At 32.0% G+C, this 22,315-nt stretch overlaps 1 protein-coding gene across 20 annotated transcripts in view; it reads right to left on the bottom strand.

Annotated features, from left to right (window-relative positions):
* The window catches only part of LOC116431129 (G-protein coupled receptor Mth2), a 61,154-nt gene extending 48,043 nt beyond the window's left edge, over positions 1-13,111 (bottom strand). For 2 of the 20 annotated variants that reach the window (XM_031986129.2, XM_076374484.1), the window contains exons 1-5: positions 12,058-13,111; positions 9,335-9,580; positions 7,632-7,791; positions 5,746-6,143; positions 3,160-3,534 (exon numbers count right to left, since the gene is read on the bottom strand). In XM_031986129.2, coding sequence (XP_031841989.1) covers positions 3,160-3,534; positions 5,746-6,015 — 645 coding nt within the window. In that variant the 5' untranslated portion in view covers positions 6,016-6,143; positions 7,632-7,791; positions 9,335-9,580; positions 12,058-13,111. Of the gene's footprint in view, positions 1-3,159; positions 3,535-5,745; positions 6,144-7,631; positions 7,792-9,312; positions 9,581-10,206; positions 11,334-12,057 lie in introns of those variants that run through there. The other 18 variants (XM_076374481.1, XM_076374482.1, XM_031986135.2 and 15 more) reach the window with 18 other exon arrangements.
* Between the last annotated feature and the right edge of the window lie 9,204 nt (positions 13,112-22,315).

Raw genomic sequence — 22,315 nt, 5'->3', positions numbered from 1 at the left:
TATTAAAGAATAGTAGTAATACTACTAATAATAAAAGAATAGTAATCAATGTTTATTATCACATATAACTGTAATTGATGCAAAATTAAATTTCCGTACGAAATTAACATAACAAAATATTTTAATGGCACTTGTCATCATTACTCACATATCATTATCATTAATTTTGTAGAAATTCTAGATTACATCTATATGCACACCAATAGTTTTATTATTTCTTAGAAAAACATTATCAGTATTCAAGGTTGATAAAATCAGTATCTAAGATGACAACAAAATTGATAACGACCATGTCGTTAATTGTGGTTTAATGACTTTCTATTACAGAATCAGACAATACTAATGGATATACTGAAACTTTTAGTTCTAAATATATACGGTGTTCAACTACTCTAATCTCAAATATTCCCATTATTAGGGTCATTAGTTTTCGTATATTACCTCACAAACTCGTCAACATTACCTATGATTTTTCAAAACCAATGATATATAACTACCTATAACTAAGACAATCATCTTTCTTAATCATCATTAAAAAGTATTAAACGTGGTATCAATCATAAATTGCAACATGTTTAATAATAAAAATATTAAATTGTGTAAGTTTCATCGTCATTATATATGTATCAGTGTAACATATTCTATCGATGAATTACTCAATCCAAATAGAGTTATCGATGCTGATTTATACTGTCAATAACTTGAATGGGTGTAGCGAGGACTACATTGAAAAACTATTCCTTATACTTTGAAAGGACGATAAAGACAGGAAAATATCAATCTGCAATAAAAATTCATTTCTCGTGCATCGTGCTTTTTAGATTTGATAACAACAGATTTTCAGCTGTCTTAAACACTATAAAACATCAATATATTATGTAAATATTGCAACACTTTTTCTTAACATTCCTCATGAAAGAGAAAGCGCATAAAAATCCAATACAAGAATTTTTCTAAGAAACACTGAATGTATAAAAATTAGAAAATTTTGTTTCTTTATCTTTTTTTAACCACAAGTATTCTTTTTCTAACAAGTAGTTATCAATAACACTAATAATACTGAAAGATAGCATCATTATGACATAATGATACGATATATTCAACTTAACAGTAGTTAATTTTCCTCTTCCTTTTGAAAAACTTGAAATTTAACACTTGCTACGTTTTCTACAAATACCCTTCAATTACGATTCCGAGCAGTATTGAATAGTAGTGGGAAACATATATATCAACACGTTGACAGCTACAGTAGTCACCGATGACCAGAGCGTGAAATGACTGGAAAACAATTACAAGAAGAAAACTGATATCGAATTAAAATGTTTAGTAACACGGGTAATTAAATAGTAATATAACTTAAAAACTATGATGCCAAACCATGAACAACTAATTCTACTACTATTTGCTTTTATTATGATACGGTAAGTAATGTTATACGAAACGCTCCAAATTTTTGTCGCGGTCAACGTGTTAAAGACATACCCAGAAACGATAAGGTTATCAATAATGAATAGGTATGACAGAAATAGATTTCGTGAAAGCCAATGATATTTGCAAAAGAATATATATCAACTTTACAAATATGATAAACTGTATTATCATCATTAAAATAAAGTTTCGGTTCCATGAGAAAACAACTTTAAATTTTATTTGCGAAAGTTTTCTACGTTACTTACTTCTGTAAATAATCACGATGAATTCCCTGAATAGTCATTAGTCTGATGAACTGCTTTTTTTTCTGATTTTCATTAAACAGAAACCCTAAACAATGTAGGTGTGGCAGAACATGTACCTGTCTGCGGAAAATTAATGCGAGCTTCGCAGTAAACTGACACACCTTATTAGCAGTACTCTTTCTTTATGGAACAGTACATAAATTGTCAATTAACCTTACCGGATAGGTATTACGACCTTTCTAACGAGAGAAAACCACGAATAACTAACATATGAAAGAAATAATTCTGCAGTTAAATGTAATCAATTAAAACTGTTATTAAAACTTTTTGTAAAATATATTAATATCGTGTCAGGAGTTAAAATACTTTAATAAAGCACTTTAACAAAACTAATTCATTCAATAATTGTATAATCTTTTACGAAATATGTATATATGTACACTATGTATAAATTCTTACTTAAATTGTTACATAGTTTATTCATATTTCTACAAATGTTTTCATTTTATTTATTATCTTGTATAACTTCTGAAAAACGTAAGAAATGTATTTAAATAATTTCATTACATCTTTAATGCTTTTAAAGTAACACTAATTGTGAGGAGATAGTTTTACATTTTACTCCATAAATTAGTATCGTTTGAATAAACCTAATAAAAATACATTTTTTAATATCAAATATGTAAATGTCATTATCCAGGAAGCATAGTGTTTGAGAATAGACTATGATCTTAGAAACGTGGGAAATATCAAAGCAAACAAAATAGTGATGTTAAACATGTGTCATTCCTAAATGGTGATTATAGTAGTTGTACAATGAATTAAGCATGAGATATCTACTTCAGCTATGTAAAAAGAATATATTTCCAGTCTTCAGTGTTTTATGAATGTGTGAAGTTTGTTACAATGGATAGTTGACATTTCTCGGACATTTCATGACATTTCATCTAACCAAAACAATTTGCAGAAGAAAATAACCCACTTCGTCATAAATATATAAAATGCTTTAGCATTAACACATACTTACAATCATTATCGTTACATTTTATCATTATCATATCAGATATTTAGGAAAGGATTTTTTATCATTTAACTGTTTAAAAAGTCTAAAAAATTCTGAATATCAGACAAATTACAATTACACAAATTACAGTTTAAAAATCATAATGTGGTTACTTTAAATAAGCTATTTATAAGAAACATAGAGTCAAATTAATTAATAATTGATTAAGAACAAAACAGTTTTGGTAAGCACATCTGCAGAACACATAAGCCAGAGGCTTAAATTAGGGATTATTATTTACTATCTATCTAATAATTATCTAATTATCTAATAGGTGTCTTCAAATTTCTTTAGATTTTGACATAACTCAGAACAACGAAAAATAGCACTTAATCATAAAAGATCGAAACTACCAATCACATCGGTGAAAAAGCAAATTTCCGGTGGAGAGTTAAATAAAACACATTTGCAGACACTCACCCACAAAGATCCGTTCTCGAAGCTGATGTCGTCGGCGCCAATTTCGTAGGTAACCAACGCACCTGATAAACAGTTGGGCGTGCCTTTGGGCACGTTCAAAAACTCCATTTCGCCCAATGGTTTAGGCAGCAACTCCAAAAACTCCCGAGAGTCGGTGAAATTTGCGTCAGCAGCTACATACGATGACGTTAGACAAGTTTTCGTATCCAAATCGAACTCCGTATTTTTCGGACAACATCGTCTCACGTTCAACATTTGTAACCAGGTTCGCTTTAGCCGTACCTCGTCCCCGTACTTTTTCGATTGACAAACGACGCCTATCAGAGTGTCATCGTTTGTGGATTCCGCGTGCAGAATTTCTATGCAGGCTGGCAGCTGTAAATGAAATAAATAAAAATCGTTTCAATCGAATCGCCGGCTTCATAGTTCCGAGAGGAACAGGAAGGAAGAATTCTCTGCACACGAAACGAAACACGCAATCGAAACGACTTTCATTGATCGGTAAATATTGACAGGAACAAAAATTGATTTCGCTTTTCGAACTTTTGTACAGTTTGGTAAAACCGAGCAATACGCCACGAGTGCGGTATTTTGTCTCAATCTCCTGGCTTTGAATGTTTCTTTTGATTCCCCGAATTCTGATGTAAAGCAATTCTTTATATAATGTGGCTTTCTTTTTTAGGATTAATAAGCATTAATGCCTTAGGATTTATTTCATAACTGCACTCCATACAATTATTTTATTGCTTCTAATTCGCTAAAAAGAGGAGTGCAATTCATGATCATGCTATGTCTACGTTTACTTTACAGAACTACAATTGATAATAGAAAGGTAATATTTAATTTGAATTCAAAGGGATTAGATGACATTATTATTTGTTAAATTCTGTTTGAAATCTTCATTGCGTGTCTCACACGATGTTGTAGGGCAAGGGGTTAAAGAATATTTAACACTTCGAGTGCCTTATCGATATTTTGGATAATTTTTGTCGATCATAATTAAAATTTCGTGTAAAATTTTATTATAAATATTGTCGTTTATATTAGTGACATGATGTACGAAATTGTTAATACCTAGATATTGAATATCTCTCTTTTTTTTATCGGTTGAAGGAGGGAAAGTAATAAAAATATTTATTGGTTAAAGAAAATTTAATTGATAGAATATTGTGAAATCATTTCAACTTAATTCAGTTAGTAAGAAGTAAAGAATTAGTTTTTGCTGATGTTAACACATATTAAATATTTCAGAATCAAAAAGTTATATATTTTATATAGTATTAAAATATTAATAACATAGAGTTTATTAAAGAAATATCTGTGATTACATGATGCAATAACCAAATTCATATTTTCAGATGAGCAAAATGGATGATGATGAATGAATATACATCAATGATAAATGGAATTTTTTATACATTTTATATATCTTGTGCTTGCAACCTATAACAGAGGAAACATTCAAAGAATTTAAGAACTTTACTATACATCTTACTGTTAAGTTATTAAAATTCTTTTAAGAAGAAAGAATTCATTATTTAATCTCTGTTTTCTTAAATTGCCTCAGACTACTTTAATTTTACAGAAAAATACACATTTTGATTATAAATTCCCAGACTCTCCATTTAATAAGAATAATTTTTCATCCTCAACGGTAAAGTCTACATGCAGTAAACAGAAATATGAACAATTTAAAAGGCCATATTCATTTTTCGAAAGAATAAGATCCTACATAATCGATGCAATAATTATATATAATCTAGATACCTTTAATTATGTAAATTATAAATTATTGGAAGCAACAATAATACAAAGGTATTAGAAAAAAGTGCGATTTTTAGAGATCTAATCTCTTCCGAACTCAAGCTGTAGAATTAAAATACGTATTGAATACGAGTCGAGAAATTTAGCACGTCCAGTGTCACGTGTACCACATATGGTACGCGCCAATTTTTCTAAGCAAATATTTTTAAGGCACACATGGATAGTGGTATACGTTATAAAGCAGTAAAAACATAAAGAAACAATATCAAAATATATAAAAATTACCAAAAACTTGAATATAAGCTAATATTTTATTTAAAACATCAGTACAGTTTATAAGCAACATATAACAGAAATTTCCGTGACACGAAACATGTTAAGTAATAGAAATTTTATATTCCGAGTTATAAGGGTTTTTATAGTTGAACAGAAGGGAATGGAGAAAATCGAATTATAGAAGTTCGAATTATCCATGTTCTACTGTATATCAAACATTTCAGACATTCCCCAACACATTTACTCGTGTCCCAATATTCGTGATGTCCCTCGAAAGTACAGCTGTCCGTTAGGAACTTTCAATTAACGTTCCTCGACCGGTCCACGGAAGACACGCGCAGATATCCAGAGGAGCAAACATTCGCAACAAGCTACTAGATTGGAAAGAATCGTCGCAGGGTGGAGAGTCTAAAAACCTCCGATGGGGAAAAGAGGGTATCGCGGTCTCAATCAATTCTATTCATCGCGTTTAGCTCTGGCCAGGTCGGTTGAAAATTTACGAGCGGCACCCGTAGTTAATGGCAAAACGGCCAATCCGTTTCGTACCTGCAGAAAATCGGTGCCGTTCAGCCTGGAGAGCTGCGACGTAGCGACATCCTCCGGTTCCTCGCAGATCGGAAATCCATTCGATTGGTCGCTGACGCCGTCGTAATTCACGCTGTAAAGTTCCGTCGCGTCCGCCGGTACCGGGTTACAAACCGCTTTACCCCAGAACACCTTTCCGGGCGGACAGCATTTTATTAATTGGTTCTTCGACGCCGACGCACCTTCCGAGAATGAGACCAGCGCAATGAGGATCAGGCCGCGCGTCGTCATTTTGATGTGCACGCTGCTGCTGCTGGTAAACTGCGACGGCTTCGTGTTGGAACGCGCACCTCGGCGATTTCACTTTCTCCAGTCTCGACACTGTTATTTCGTTATTAAGTCCGGTCTCGCCGTTGTCGCTGCAAATTATAATAATTTGGTTGGTTCCTTGATGAAAGACAGGGTACGCTAGAGTGCAGTGGGACTATGTGTGTGGTTTAACCCGTTGCTCTATGATTTGTTTCTTAACTGTGATCGATACGACTACTTTATCGTTAATAATTCAATTATGGACAGAAAAATCCTAACCATCAATAATAGAGTAATATTTAATTTATATTTTAAAAAAGTAAATAACACTTAGATTTCTCATATTCTAAGAGGATATTGTAGGTCAAGGGTTTAATAAACCAGTTTTCTGACTGGTCTGAGGAATCATTATTCCTTATTGAAGTATATTTTTGAAATTCAATGGAAATGTCAGGTCTCTACCAATGATTTTTATAAATTATACGTACACAAACACAGTAATTTTAACTCTTTAAGCCCCCCGAAATTAGAATTTGAAATTGAAAATGCAATATTGTTGATAATAAAACTTTAATATTCTAAAAATTATAAACATTATCTAGCAACAATAAAATATTGATTACATTAGTCGACGTTTTGATGATACCATCAATTAGTTTATGATTATGATTTTAATTTCAGACCAGAAGACTACGTGAAAAGATACAGTAAGATGGTTTCAAAGTGAAACCACAGGCAGGAAGGAGTTAACCCTCCGACGATCGCACACGTCAGGCTTTTTCTAAATAACAGCAATAACTTTTTCGAACATATTTCTAGGAATATCCCGAAAATTAAGGTCGAGGAGATAACACGTATAAGGAGAAGTTGTTCAGAATGATAACCCTAATCATATATTTCTAGGTCATCTAAGTTAATGAGGAATCATTAATGTAAAATATATTAGAGCAACGAATAAAATAGAAAACAATATACAAAATGTTGTTAAATTGTTAAAGTGTTGATAATTGATAATTACACATAAAAGGGAGTCTCAAGTATTTCAACTCGTTTCCATGAATATGTTCAATGCATTAAATAATGCATGAATGCATTCGATACGATGCGAAAATTGACGATGAAATAAAAATTCTCCAATATAACCACTCATGTACATATTAATCTTGTCTTCGATCAAAATATGAAGATGAAGGCATAATTCCAAACAATTAGCATAAATTCTACAAAAAATTAACAGATTCGAAACCATTCGCCCAGAGCTACGTCATTTTACATTTTTTATATCAATACCTGTAACTTTCCATCAACTTCTTCACTATGCACTTGTAATGTTCAATTTTTTTTAAATTTTGAGCAATAAATAATCACAAGTATCATGTCAAAAAAATAGCATTTTCAATATACAGGTACATCTGATTAACAAACTCTTGCGACATTCAGCTACAAACTTTTGCAAATTACATTTTCCAATGAAACCAGAATCTGATAGAAACGTATCGCTTCTAGTGTTAATCAATTTATACTCGCGACTCACTAAACAAAAAACAAGAAAAAAAGCAAAAGAAAAGGACACACGTATCCCATGAATGAAAACTCACCGCTCGATTGCCACTCGAGTTCCCACTGCAAGGACCGTCCGCCACGAAATCCCAAATGTTTGCTCAAAAAGTTGACACCGCACACAAATATTTATTCACTTTTTATTCCACGTTTTTTCGTCGCGTTGCATTCGAGGGGCCGGTGTAACGGAAAAACAAACTAAAACATTGATGGAATCGCGCGCGCTGATAAGAAACCGCGATTTGCGCGCGACGGCGCACAGTAGGTTGGATCGGAAGAGTAGGTGACATTTTACTATAACTTTTCAACCATAGAAGGTATCAGTATGAAATTTGCACTAAAATTCATTTAAAAAATTATTATCTTGTAATTATAATCATTGTAATATATTTTATGTATTTTGTTTATTCTTTACCTTTACTATACTTCTCTATATATTTATAATATGAATGTAATAATAATATCTTTCTTCGTTTTCATTAGATCAGAAAAAAAGTTCTCTTTAAAGCTTCTAAATATGTTGTATAATAATTTCAGAAACCAAAACATTAATTCCTTCAATTTTTGTTTTCTGGACAACCGCATTGACTTCTGAACGACTCATTTGTGACGGGCGTAATCTTATATTTTGCATAATGAAAATTAAATTAATTCTATAGGTATTGTTATTTAAAATTATAAGCTACGGCATTATATTTAGGAACTCAATGACTCGTTTCAGTTTTATTTGTGCAATATTTTGTTTAAAAGATTTATTGGATTGAATAAAATATTATATTTGAGAAAACCGTCACGGAAATAAACGCTGGTAGCGAACGTATTAAGTAATTTGAGAGCTTTGGTCATCGTAATTAGCTAAAAGGATATAAATGAGCAGAGACATGGGGACTCCTCCACTCATGATGCACGGAGCCGCCTCGACTTTCGACGCATGGTTGAATAACAATATTGGCAATAAACACGCATAACAATAACAAAGGACGGAAGCGAGACTGAATATGACGGAATCAGAAGGAACTACAGAGAATTTTGTTCTCTATCGTTACGTGTCACTTCATCGCAATCGGTCTCACTTCTGTCCTCTGTTATTGCCACACGTCAATAACGACTATGCGTCGAAAGTTGAGGTGGCCCGAGCATCGTAAGTGGAAGAGTCCCCTTGTCCCTGTGCACTCTTAGCTTGATGGACGATGGAGCAAACGTGAGCGCTGCACTGTATGTAAAACTTAGTGTCAAATCAGTATTTTCATGCAACTTTAATCGCTAATAACTTGTGACAGTGGACGAAAGTGGATATGATATTCATAATCCTGTACAGAAAACTATGCTCAGTATATTCCAATTTGTTTGATCTAATTTTAGCACTTAAAAGTTATTCCTTATCAAATGTAAAGAAGTTTAAGAATTTTTATTAGTTTATTAAGCGTTACTATTCTAATCGATAACAAACAGTACTGTTTAGTACAAATGTAATTTTAATCGGAACAGTATGTTGAACATTTTAAGACCAAAACGAAGCAAATATATTAGATACAATTGTCATAGCATCATGTATGAATTCTCTTTTGAGAGAATTGATACTTTTAAAATGTCTAACTTTTAACATTTATTACAGTTCTTATAATATGTACTAAATTATACTAATATTTTCATTGCTGAGGTTTATAGACATTTAAGAACCAAAGTGCATTCATTAGATATATATTCCAGAAAGTTAACCTTTTGGCAAAATGTCACCTACTTCATCCATCCAGCTCACTGTGGCGCGATTCGGCCGATTGGACGATTCCTCCGCGTTTGTTTAATTTTGTCCCATTTGATCTCCGATCCCCTTCGACGCGCGAACATTCCAGGAATCGACAACTAAAATTGTCTTCCGGATCTACGCACATCTCTCGCACACCACTGCTCCACTTTTTTCGTCTATTTTCGTATCACTTCATCAGATCGTGACTAAGGGATGTGATAACCCCCGAGGTACTTTGATCTATCGTACATCAATTGCTTGTTAAGTGGCTGCTAACACTTTTGATGAAATATGCGAGGCACATGGGCACTAGGAATATACAGGTGGCTGCAGTTTGCTTTTACTGCAACTCTAAGTGCCAAAGTAATTTACGAAATCTGATATTAAACAAAAACAGGATGAGAGAAGGATTGAACTGTTTAACCATTTGTTGTCGGAAGTGGTCTTGGATTTTCACAAATGTGCAACTATGTTACATAATCGTGTAGTCAATTTGCCTTTTCACTAATTTGAGAATATTTTGTTACTGTTGAACTGTACTTATTATTAGACGTGATACGATTTAGAATAAAATCGAATATTCCGTTTCTTTCACAGGTTCAAACGGCAAATGATTCAAATACAAATACAAAGCTTTAGCACTAACACTACCTACCATCTATTGGGAGCTTAATTAATTTACAATTCAGTTTGCCTATTACTAAGTCAATTTCTTTAATAATTTCTCAAAGAAATATCTGTTATTTGTTTAATAATCGTGAAAAGAAGAGATTTGGAATGGTTCATTTTGATGCGTTCAATAGTTTTAGTGTTAACCGATGTCGGATAGTCCATTAACTTCTCCTGATTATGTTCAATCAGCAAACCTCTCCAATTTTCTCGTTGTCCGTTTGAATCGTTAGCCGTACGCATGATCGATAACCACGAGCGTTGTTGTTCGTTACTTTTCCTTGTCGAATCCCTAACTCCAGTGTCCCAGTGGTAATCTCGGAGTGATTCAGTGTAAGCCGTCTCTGGTCGATTAAATCGTCGCTTCCGTTGCATAATGCAACAGCGGACTCGCACGCAACGGCATCGCGGATGCTCGCCGAGGAACGACTGGACAATTAAAAAGCAGCTATTTCTCGAAATTAGCTAGCGCGTCTCGAGAAAAGTAATCTTATCGTCCAGAAGAAGAGATAAAACGAAAGGATAGAGGTCTAGGATGAGGTCAGGAACGAAAGTTCATTCAACGTTTTGCTTCGTTAGCCAAGCAGCTTTCTCGTGATATTCCAGATATTTCATCAAACTTGCTACGAAATTATTATTATTCCTTCACCTTCCCTGCATTCTCATGATTGATTACCATAGCTCTAATTTCTATTTCTTTGCCTATCAATCACGCAATCAAAGCTTCACGGAATTCCATATTCTTCTCAGAAGCGACGCGATTCCTCTTATCCCGACAATTACTTTTCCGAACGCTCGTTCGCCGATGCTTATATCAACGAGACGATTTCGTAACGTGGGGAACGGCAATTAAACACCGATAGTCCCCGTGTTCTCTGGTTGATCGTTAAAAAGAAATTCGTCTGTCGAATCGCGCGGAATTAGTTCCGTGGAAAGTTACTTTCTTCCGGAATTCGATCCTCCGTTCGTTTCGGTCTGTTCTTGTTCTCGCGTTACTAGTTTTCCACTCAATCACGCGGTTCCCCTTCGTTCCTTATTTATCCGGGAATCGGCGGATAATTTTGTGCTCTTAGATTCTTCGAGTTTGCACTTAGGTTGCATGCAATAATAGAACTTTATGCTTTATACATGATTATTGTAATTTCCAACGCTATCATGGTTATTTCTTATCGTTATCTACGTGTGTGTATACATGAATATGTAGTAAAGGTGTGAAAATAATATATTTATCAATTATTAATTTCTTCAATCCTTTCGCTTGTTTTTAAAGTTTCGCTTATTGTAATATTAACACCGTACACATTCAACTAAGTTTTACCTTCATCTTTTTAATAAAATCATATGTAACGAAAGTGTAGTGATAATGATTTTTTTAATTATACACTTCGTAAATGCTTTGGCTTGTTTTCAAAGTACCATTTAACCTCTTACCCTACAATATCGTATCAAACTCGTGATGAAGATTTTAAATAGAATTTGACAAACATAAATATTATTCAATTTGTTCGAATGTAAATTCCTTTGTTATCAATGATTATACCTTAGAGTACACGTTTACATAGAATAAGATTGGAATGTTCGCTGATTTTCAATAAATTATTAATTACAAAGTAGTTAAATCGATCACAGTTCAGAAAGAAATCATAAGGCAAGGGATTAACACTGTTTGCGTTCGACTAAAATTTTAATCTAAGTTTGACTCTTTATCTCATTCTCCTCATTTCTCTTGTCATCAATTTTGTCCTCAAAATAACTCGCATTTCCCGTCAACCCCTAGTCTCGAATTTATTGGCCTCCTTACACCTTCTCGTGGTTTCTTTTCTCCCTCGGAGCTATGATTATACTGCTCGCGCAGTTCTACCCCTGCCGACCATAACGCGAATCTATCACAACCCTCCGTCTTACGAATTCCACTTAACTTAAGTACACTTATTTAAGCGCTCCACGAGGTGCTAAAGCGATTAACCAGCGCTTTTCTGGAAAGATTATTTGAATTTCTGCTTTCTTAGAGCTTAGAACGCTTTATTTTTCGACAGCTTCAAATTTACCTTCCGATTAATTCCTAGACTTTCGTTCCATCAATATCATAGTATCTTCTGGTTGTAAATTTTCTCTGCGTCTTCTTGCACACTTTTACCATTTAACACTGACAACAAATATTCCTTCCTAATTCGGCGTATGAATAACGAATTCATCACTTAGAAATCCCAATGTCGTAACTTTGGGAAGCTCGATTTTGTTATTTTTTGGAGCTTAATCTTTTAATTATGAGGAAATTAATTGTTTGATTATAAGAATCTCAGTTCTTTTACTCTGAGAAGTTCAATTTTCTTACTGTAAAGCTTAATCTTTTAATTCTGAGAAACTCAATCATTTGATTATTGGAAGTTCGATCTTTTCACTTTAAGAAGTTCAATTTTTTATTTTTAAAGCTTAATCTCTTAACGTTAAGAAACTCAATCATTTGTTTATAGAAAACTCGATCCTTCTACTTGAAGAAGCTCAATCTTCCAGCTTTATAAAGCTCAATCCCGTGACAATTACCTTAATCACAAAACCACTCGATTAAAATACAATTCGCCCTCCCATTTAGTACCGTTTCATTATCGTCGATTAGAGAAACGTTCGAAAAATGCTCCGCTATCTAATAAAAAGTGTCGCAGCATGGCAGGTATTTAAAAAATTCGCTCATCATTCCAAAGTAACAGTTGGTATTTGAAACTTTGGTCCCGACCAATTCTTTATTCGCAGATTCACACGCGAGCCTCGGATTCTGGATCACGATCTAGCGCGGGAACGCGAGTTATCCGTCAATTGTAGTCTTTGTAGAGCCGCGACGAATATTTATCGAAGCGGATCGACGATTATAGCGCCTGATCGCAACAACGGTAGTTCTATCGCTTTATCTCCGGCCAAGTTTGCTCGTCCTCTCGCGCGCGCGAGCAAGCCGACCGGTTCGAAGAGGCACGCAACCTACAAACGCACGATGAACGCGAACGCAGAAACGCGACTGCTTCACTGGGTAGGAACGGACAGCAGAGATCAGACAGAAATTCGACTAGGCTTCGAGTGGCGGGAACGACAAGGAAACCGTACGGAACGAGCCTCTTTCTGCTGGCGCTTGAACGTCCCCCTCCATACTGTGACGCGTCAGGATTCCCCTCTACAAGAATACACCACTGCGTGTATATGTTACCGGTAAAGTGTATAATTCAGTTATTTCGTAAACTAACTAGGTATGAATTATTCAACTGACTTGATTAAAATGTCAAATACACTATTTCAAACTGTATCTAGTTATTCTATGAAATAACTAGTTGTTTTGTAAATTAATGATATGTAGGTTAAAGTCTTTAAGAAATACATCTAATATTACGACTAACTGAATTCAACAGTCAAATAAATACACTATTTCAAACTTTACCTACTTTTTCGATCAAATAACTAATTGTTTTGTAAATTAATCGATGATATGTAGGTTAAAGTCTTCAAGAAACACATTTAATTTACGACTAGATTAGTTGAACAGTAATAAAAAAATAACAGAATGCAATGTAATGGTGATGTTTATTCAATTGAATTTCAAATTTTAATGCTTATGATTGTATAAAAAATTAGGCCACTTAGGCCTGCTAGCAAACTTACGCGGTTTAAAAAATATTACAAAAATTTTATCCTACGTTTGGTGAAATTTTAAGCTATGTGAAATGAATATGTATTTATAAAACTTATACCAGCTTTCTTTTCAATATTTTGTTTTCTTTTATACTGTCAAATTCTAGTAATCGAGTGAAAATTAAAAACGAATCCACGTGGAACGGATACTCCGCATAATGGAGGGACGAGTGTGGATACATTAGATAAACAAAGAAGTTCGGGAGGACACAGGGGCAAAGTGGGTCTTTTGCTGAATATTTTGTTTATGGTTCTAATTAGTTATGTGTAATCATATTAACAAATGGCAAATTAATGTCAAAAATGAAATGAAAATACACGAAAACTGGTTGATTAGATCTGCATTCCACAGCCGAGCCATTGGGCAACTTTACATACAGTCGAATCTCGATAACATCAATCTCTACAAATCCAAACATAGAATTCAATGAAATACAAAGTGATTACATATTAACCTGTTGAGTGTGAAATTTAATTTTGTCTCTCGTAGAGTAATGAAATTAAATAATGACGCTCCAAACTCAAAGAAAATATACATGTATGTACCTAACATCTATTTATTTCTCAAGTCTGTGCGGACTACCAACAAGCTAAGGGTATAAGCCAACATTTTTTTTATATTTGTTTTAGTTTAAGAAATTAAGATAAACAAAACTTTTTAAAATATATTTCTTTTATTTTAAGAAATTAAGACAAACAAAACGTTTTGAAATATATTTATAATTTATGTTATGTATCAATACATGTGATCCTAATAATTTTATAGGATTCAATAAATTCATTTTATCAGAGGTACCGAAACCTCCCACAAAAATAGCAGAACGTCATAAATAATAATGACGATTATTTCGATAATTAAGCATTTGTGACTAACACTAAACTGATTTTAACACTCCACCGAGCAGTTAAATTTACTTTTTGAAATTCCTCTATAACAACCTCAAGAGTGCTTCTATCGAGACTTTAATTGATTTATAATTCAGTTTGCGTATTGCTAAATCAATGTCTTTAATAATTTCCCAGAGAAATACCTGTTAGCTTTTTAATAATTGCAAAATGAAGAAATCAGGAACGGGTCATTTTGACCCGTCTAGTTAGTTTTAGTGTTAAATAAAACTTGTATTTACTTACTCTTACGATTGTATTTATTTTTACTTTCGTCCCTCTGGGATCCCGTTGTTTAATCATACGATTAATGTCCTATCATCGGTACGAACGCCTAGCCAGTGATGAAACTCCGTAGATTACGAGCGACGCGGGTAGGCACGTATAGAACTATTGATCACCGGCGAATAACATATTCCCCATTTACAACTGGGAGGTATTCTGAAATCAGTATCCTGAAATTAAAGAAGTGTATTTAATGATTTCACACAAATGAGTTACTGTGATATATCTGATTAATAATTCTCGAAATGAGCATGCGTTTGAAGGTCATTCTAAGTAGATATTACATGTTTCAAGTGTTACGTAATTTTAAACGTTTGTTTTAAATAATGATATGGAATATTGCATATTCTACATTTCTCACGATAAAGAATATTCTATATTCTATATTTTTCATGAGAAAGAATATTCATTTTTTAAAAATTGTAGTAAATGCAGAATTATAATAACAAATATGGTGACTATGATGATTAAGTGCAGTAAATGTAATAAGATAATTTTTTAGGAATATCAAGCAGAAAACAGCAGCGTTACGTCTATTGTCCATTGGGCAAACTTACGTAACACTATCCTGTTCAAACAGGTTTCATGCAATCGCAAGAACAAAAGCATTTGGTTAAAAGAGATAGTCATACATAGTTTCCAATGTAGTCGATTTTTAACATATTCAACTTTGAAAAAATGTCGATTATTTTAACCTGAAAAAACGTTTGAAGGTCGAGTAATGTGCTAACTCGTTTAGTCAACCTTCTCCAGGAAAAGATAAAAAATTTATGAGTTGATCAAAAGTTCAGCGCAACGAAAACTGCATAATATTGTAAGAACTAGTTATTCAAAAATAAATGAATTATTTATTCAATACATTTTCAGTTATCGTGAGGATCGTATCTAATAATTTGATTTTAAGTATAACGTATTTAAGAAACTTACATTTATTTATAAAATAAACAATACAATTGAGAATTATGAATGTCACCTGTAAATAAAATATAAACTTTATGATTCCTTTAACACAATAACAATGTTGTTAGAGTACATTTCTAGATAGATTAACATATTTTTTTGAAACGTTGATACAATAAAAATAACAATTTTTCAAAATGCGTTTTATTAATTTAAATTTGTATGTCTGCTTTACTCATCCAAATTAAAGAACCGAGTATACTTACAATCAGAAAGTTTCTAAAACATTTATATTTGTTCTTATGTCATATACAATAATATTATTGTCAAATGAGCGCAAGCATGTATTCATTACAAGTTTTGATTTCCAGAAATATTTTTCATTAATCATTTAACATTAAAAAATCAATTTTCATAACATTAGTATCATAGATTACAATTTTGAACGTGCCTAAGGAACTTTTGAATAACCAGTTACTATTTGGGTTAATTCACTACAAGAAAACAGGAATAAATTATCCCATACCTTAATCCATACTTAACCCTTTGATTACGAATCATTTGTTTTGAAGGAACAATATATAATGTACACTTTGTATTTATCTAGGAAAGTGTAAAAAATTTACTACCATTATTTCAAGTATATTTATATAACTTTTTTGCGCCAATCAATGCTACAGATTATTCTCTACAAAAAAGTGTTAACTTATCTAAATAAAGAATTCATTAAAACAGAAAGAATTGCATTTGAGACATTTGTTTAAATAACGAAATAGTTTCATAAACAATTACAATTATAGATTAAAATGGGATAGTTTATGTAGTAAACTACTGCAGAGATGTGATACGAAGGTCCTTGGAAATTCAGTAAACTATTATTAAGAAGTCGAATATACGAGGTGTCAAAGATAATTGTTAATTTTCGAAAAGTTATTAATTTTGTCGAATATTTTCAGAATACAAAGAAATTATTCAGGATTATTATTTATTTGTTGATCTGTTTGTTATGTACGACTCTTGAAGAATATTATGTAGGTACTGAAAATTAGAGATTCGTTTTTATGCACTCTACGGTATCTACGTATATACTTACATATGCAAATTATTGCGTGCACCTGCATTTACATAAAAAATTATTCAAATTAAAACGCGAGCACCTTAACACATTCCGTTCCAGCTAACTTTCTTTTCGGAAGTTCCCCTCTTGCTTTCTTATATGTATATGTATAAAGGTTATACTGCAATATAATATATTACAGCTACACAACATAATTCATTAAAACAAAGATCCTCGAGATAAAGTGGCAATAACCAGCAATCGTTGATTAAAAAACAATAATGGTAAAGAAATCAGCGATGTAATCATTGATTTAATTAATTAAAGACAGTAATCATCAATCATTGATTAAGGAAATTGATCGTTGAAAAGTCGGGAAGTATTTTAATCGATTAATGGAAGTAATCATTATAAAGTCAATTATAATCAATAATCATGATACAATAATGTTGAATTAGATTAAAATTTTCAGTTAAACAAAAATTCTATTTAAGATTCTATTTAAGATATACCATATTTCGATAGAATAATTCAATACTTCATTTTCAAGCTCTTACTTACATATATTTCATATTTCCTTTTAATATTACAGTTTCTGTGATTTTGCTAAACGACCCTATTCAAAAACCATATGTTTTCGTCCCACTTTAATTTCGTTAAACCTTTGCTTATTTTTGGGAACTATAGACAGGATCATATTAAAAGGAAAACATAGTTAGAAGTAACTTTTTACGATTATTTCGAAAACTAAAACAAAGCACCAGTTTTCTTAGGGGAAAAGTTGTTGAAAATGATCTGAACACCACATTTCAAAATTATCAAAATCGGTGTAGCCTACATAATCATATATTCATATTTATTAATTAACTTTATATATGCATAACTTCTAAATCGGATATCGAATGTCAATACTTGAAACTTAATGTTTAGCCTTTTTTCATCGAGTACTATCAATATCCGTAAACAAGTTTTAAAAAAATCGTGTCCCAAAGTAAGTTCGACTAAAATATCTATTTTTGCATTCACGAATTCAACATTGAGTTGAATTTTGCGTTATAGCTCCGAAACGAAAAGTTTTCCCAAGATGCACCCAATATCGTTTAAGAAGCATGATATGAACTTCTCAATTTAAGCTTTTTGTTAAAATCTGAGGATACATTTTTGGGTATTGCATTTTTATTGAATTTTCCATGAGCACGGAAATCATAAAGTGCGCGAAAATTAGTTAAAAAAATTAAAAAACTAAAAGATCGTACATCGTACGAAAGTTTGAACTTGTGATTTTTTGCTGCAAAGATCAAATCGATATCTATTTCCAGTCAAAAGTTATAACATCCCATGCACTCTCTTAGGGCCCAGAAGAAAATCACGATAGGAATCGATGACCCACATACAGGTCCATGAATATCCAAAGTTTTAACGAAATTGAAGTGGGGCGAAAACATATGATTTTTGAATAGGGTCCTTTGCAGTAGCAATGTAGCAGGAAGAAAAAGTCTCTCTACTGGAGCTGATGATTCCTCATTTCTGGGTTCCGGACGAAAATGTGAAATTGTTTATTTTCCTTTGTAGAAAATTTTAATACATTAAGTTTTACCTGTTAAATTAAGACATTTTCTTCTGAAGTATCCGTGATATTTGTGCATGATATTTTTATATACTTTATTTCCATTCCTACAGTCTGTTGAAATGAAGTTAAAATTTGTTCGTGGTAAGCAAGATCTATATACGACAACTAATGCTTTTTTAAATGTGGATAGTATCCACCGGATATGACAAAGCGGTAATAGCACCTTTCTTCGATGGAATTGAAGTAAAATGAAAAAATTCATAAAATCTTTTTCTAATTCTGGTTCCAAAATTTTTTGCTAAAGGAAAGAATTCTGCCTATCCTTTTTTGGACAATAAACGTAGTTTTCAATGTAAAACACAAGACAAGGTAAAGTAATACCATAATAAGCATTATTTTCTCTTTGAAGTAAATTTAATGCTCCTGCTTTCTTTCAAATATTTATAATCATTTTCATTTTACACGTTATCAATTTCCAAAGCAATGAACAACTGACAATAGCTTCATAATATCGAGTTAAGCCGTTAAGAAGATTTCAAACAAAAACTAACAAAAATTTGAAGTCGAAAAATTAAAAATCACAATAAAATACTGTTCCGCTATTACCAATATTTAATATTTAGAGAAAATGTAAATTAAAAAAAATATAATCTCTCCTGTTTCTTCCCAGAATACATTAGTTATGAAATATCAAAAAATCAATATAGCTTATAAAGAGATCATAAGATAAGGGAGATTAATAATTAGAACTTAATTTTAGGAATTATAAAAATTGTTCCAGTATGTCTTGCATAATTTCTACAATGTTTAGTCACATAGCAGCTTTTCATAATAAATTACATTTTCGCATAACTTGCCTATGTGTGAGAATTAAGCTTTCCCAAGTTTCCAAAGTCTTGGCTGCATCATTTGTAACGCAGGGGCTTAAGATATAGGCACGACATTTTATGTTATTTACGTCAATGGATTAAGCAAGGACACTTTCAAACGATGACCTACGTATTGCAATATACGTTTGCGATATTATAATCTTTCCACCGAGACCAACCAATGAACAAAAATGTGCGATAACTAACTCAGGTGCATCTGAGACAGCCATATGCGTTGAACAATCATAGTACTTGGCTAGTGAATGTTTTGTTTATTTACTGCTTTATCTTATTGCATATGAGTCATACATTAGTCAAATCGATTAACAGGTTGACTGTCACTCACTCCGATCGGAATGTATTTTTTTTTAGAAGTAGCTATCCCATACCACCGATTATTATTTCGTAATTAAATATGAAAGTGAGACAACCTAAATAAACCTCAATATACATTTATATATAATGAATTGAAATGAAACTTTGGACATATCTTTCAAAAACTTTGAATATTTTGCTTTTGCAATATCCTACATTTCCTTGCGTTCCAAAAATTGAAATAACTGATACAGGTGCAAACAAGAGTTAACTCGTGATCAGTCAACAATGTGTTAATATCATAAAAATCAAGTGTCTCAATTAAGTTTAAAAAGTCTGAAATGCAATTCTTTATGTTTTAATGAATTTTTGACGTATATAAGTTAACACTTTTCCGTAGAGAATAAAGAGAATAAACTGTTGCATTGATTGACGCAAAAATATTATATACTTGAAACAATAGTAGTGAATGTATACTTTCCAAAATAAATTTAATTTTAAGAAATCATTCTTAAGTACTCCACTGCTATATTATTTCGACCGAAAAATATTTGAAAAAACTATGTCGACACCCCAGCTAATAACCTAAAAATATCAGTGGCAGTCAACCTGTTAACTTCTATTATGTCAGGTAAAAAGAACAGTATAATTGCAGGAATAGGAGTACTTTTATTTCATAGTTAAATAAATGTTGATAGGTTCGGATTAGAAATTGTTCTTCTTCAATTATCGTTTTTTAAGTAAGAAAACCTCGGAAAATGGGAAGTCTAGATACTGGAATTAGAAACATTTAGGGCGTAGAGTGATTCACGTTGCGGGTGGGGAAATTAAGGGTTTACACATTGGACTGTCAGCTGGTTTTTTGTATACGAAGTAGCGCAACTGTTTATAACTAGGCGTAGTCATAATGCTAGCAAAGATATTTCTGGAAACGAAAATGATAATAACATTCATGTTAATAACAACAATAACAATAGTAATAATAGCTACAGTGGTAATTATAATTACAGGAACAATAAAAAGAATAATAATAATTATAAGACAAAGAAGAATAAAAAGAAGAAAGTGATGATAATTATGATTGAAAATATTGTATTGCAATGAGCTAGGATGAAACTCCACAGAACAAAAAATAAAAAGAAGTGACGCAATAATATGCATTAATTTAAAAATTTTCCTTTAAATGAAAAATCAAATTAATATTATAGAATGCATTTTACTTTATTATGACAGATGCAGCTTTAATCAAACGAATACGTAAAATACATAAAACAGAATATCCTTGAAGTAATCTTTATTATTATTGCAATTTTCGCGTAGCCAAAAGGATTTTTGTTATTTCCCGGTACGGAACCCAATTGTAATGAAACTCATTTCAAGTATAAAAAGTTAAGTACCAATCAAGCGGTTTAACGATTAAATGTTTAAATATTTAAGAAATTGTATTAGCCGATTTGTCTAAATTAAGTCAATGAGTGGCTGATTCATATATCTTCTTTATTTCTCTATCAGTTATTCACCTTTTAGTTAACACGACAACTACGAAACAGGTCTAAATGAACCATTCCTAAATTTTTATTTTGCAATTCTTAAAATGACATGATTTTTTGAAAAATTATCGAAGTAATTGGCTCAGCAATACGCAAATATAAATTAATAGAAATCTCAATAGATGCAGTCTTAGACTTTCTGTAAGAAAATTTCAAAACGTCTATTTGACTGCTCGGTAGTTTTAGTATTAAGTATTTCGTCTTTTCTTAAACTCTCAATCATGGTTCGTTAATTCAATGTTTTATCTACCACCTAAATATAATAAGTATCATGAAGAGCTGAGATTTTCGGGATACACAAAATAAGTAACAGGATACTTTACTAAACTACTTTACTTTAAGACTAACGGATGTTTAAATGCATACATGATCGGGCATAACATTAAGATAAGTACTATGATCAGTTCAAGATAGCATACATTTTATTTACATAATTTACAACATTTGTGAGATACCATATTTTAAATGAATTCATGCCTGATCTTAACATTCCTTCAATATTCATAGTATTCACAATATTTAGAATATTTCAGTATTTGTGAAATGAAAGACGTTAAACCCTTCGATACGTCTATTGTCTACCGCTTATATGGTTCTACTGAATGATCAGTTAAAACGTGAACGTACATTTTATCGAGAAGTAGGTAAAGATTGGGATATAACAATGTATATAATAAATCATTATAAATACTCAGATTTTAAAAATTGTTTAACAGTTTATTTCCGCGTAATAAATTAGAAGACAAGGGTATACACATAAACCTACATCACGTGATTTATAACAATAATGCAAACCAATGTAAAATATCAGTAGGTGACTGTAGTCACCGGTAGAACACAGTGAGCGTAATATGACATGTGACTATAGCCGCCGCTTGTATCGAAAAGGATTTTTATTTCTTATATGCTGATGTCAGCGTTAACTGCCTCATTAGCAGAAGCAGGCACGTTCCTTATAAATTTCGAGAGTAACTAATTTTAGAATTACAAGAAAAATTAGACCAGAAGGAACTTGAGCACCTAATCTATGCAATTAGTCCGCTGACATAAATATGTGTCGTGTGACGAATTGTATCACATTCACCACAATTGTCCTCTCGGTTTTTCCTAAACTGTCAACGTGTTATTAGGGCATACGTGTCTATAAGTAGTTCATGCGAATTATACAATTACTTTTGTCAAGTATTAATTATATCTCAT

The sequence above is a fragment of the Nomia melanderi genome, chromosome 2, assembly GCF_051020985.1.
Source record: "Nomia melanderi isolate GNS246 chromosome 2, iyNomMela1, whole genome shotgun sequence".
NCBI lineage: Eukaryota > Metazoa > Arthropoda > Insecta > Hymenoptera > Halictidae > Nomia > Nomia melanderi.
Note: the sequence above shows the minus strand (reverse complement) of the source record. Positions and strands in the feature narration are given on the sequence as shown.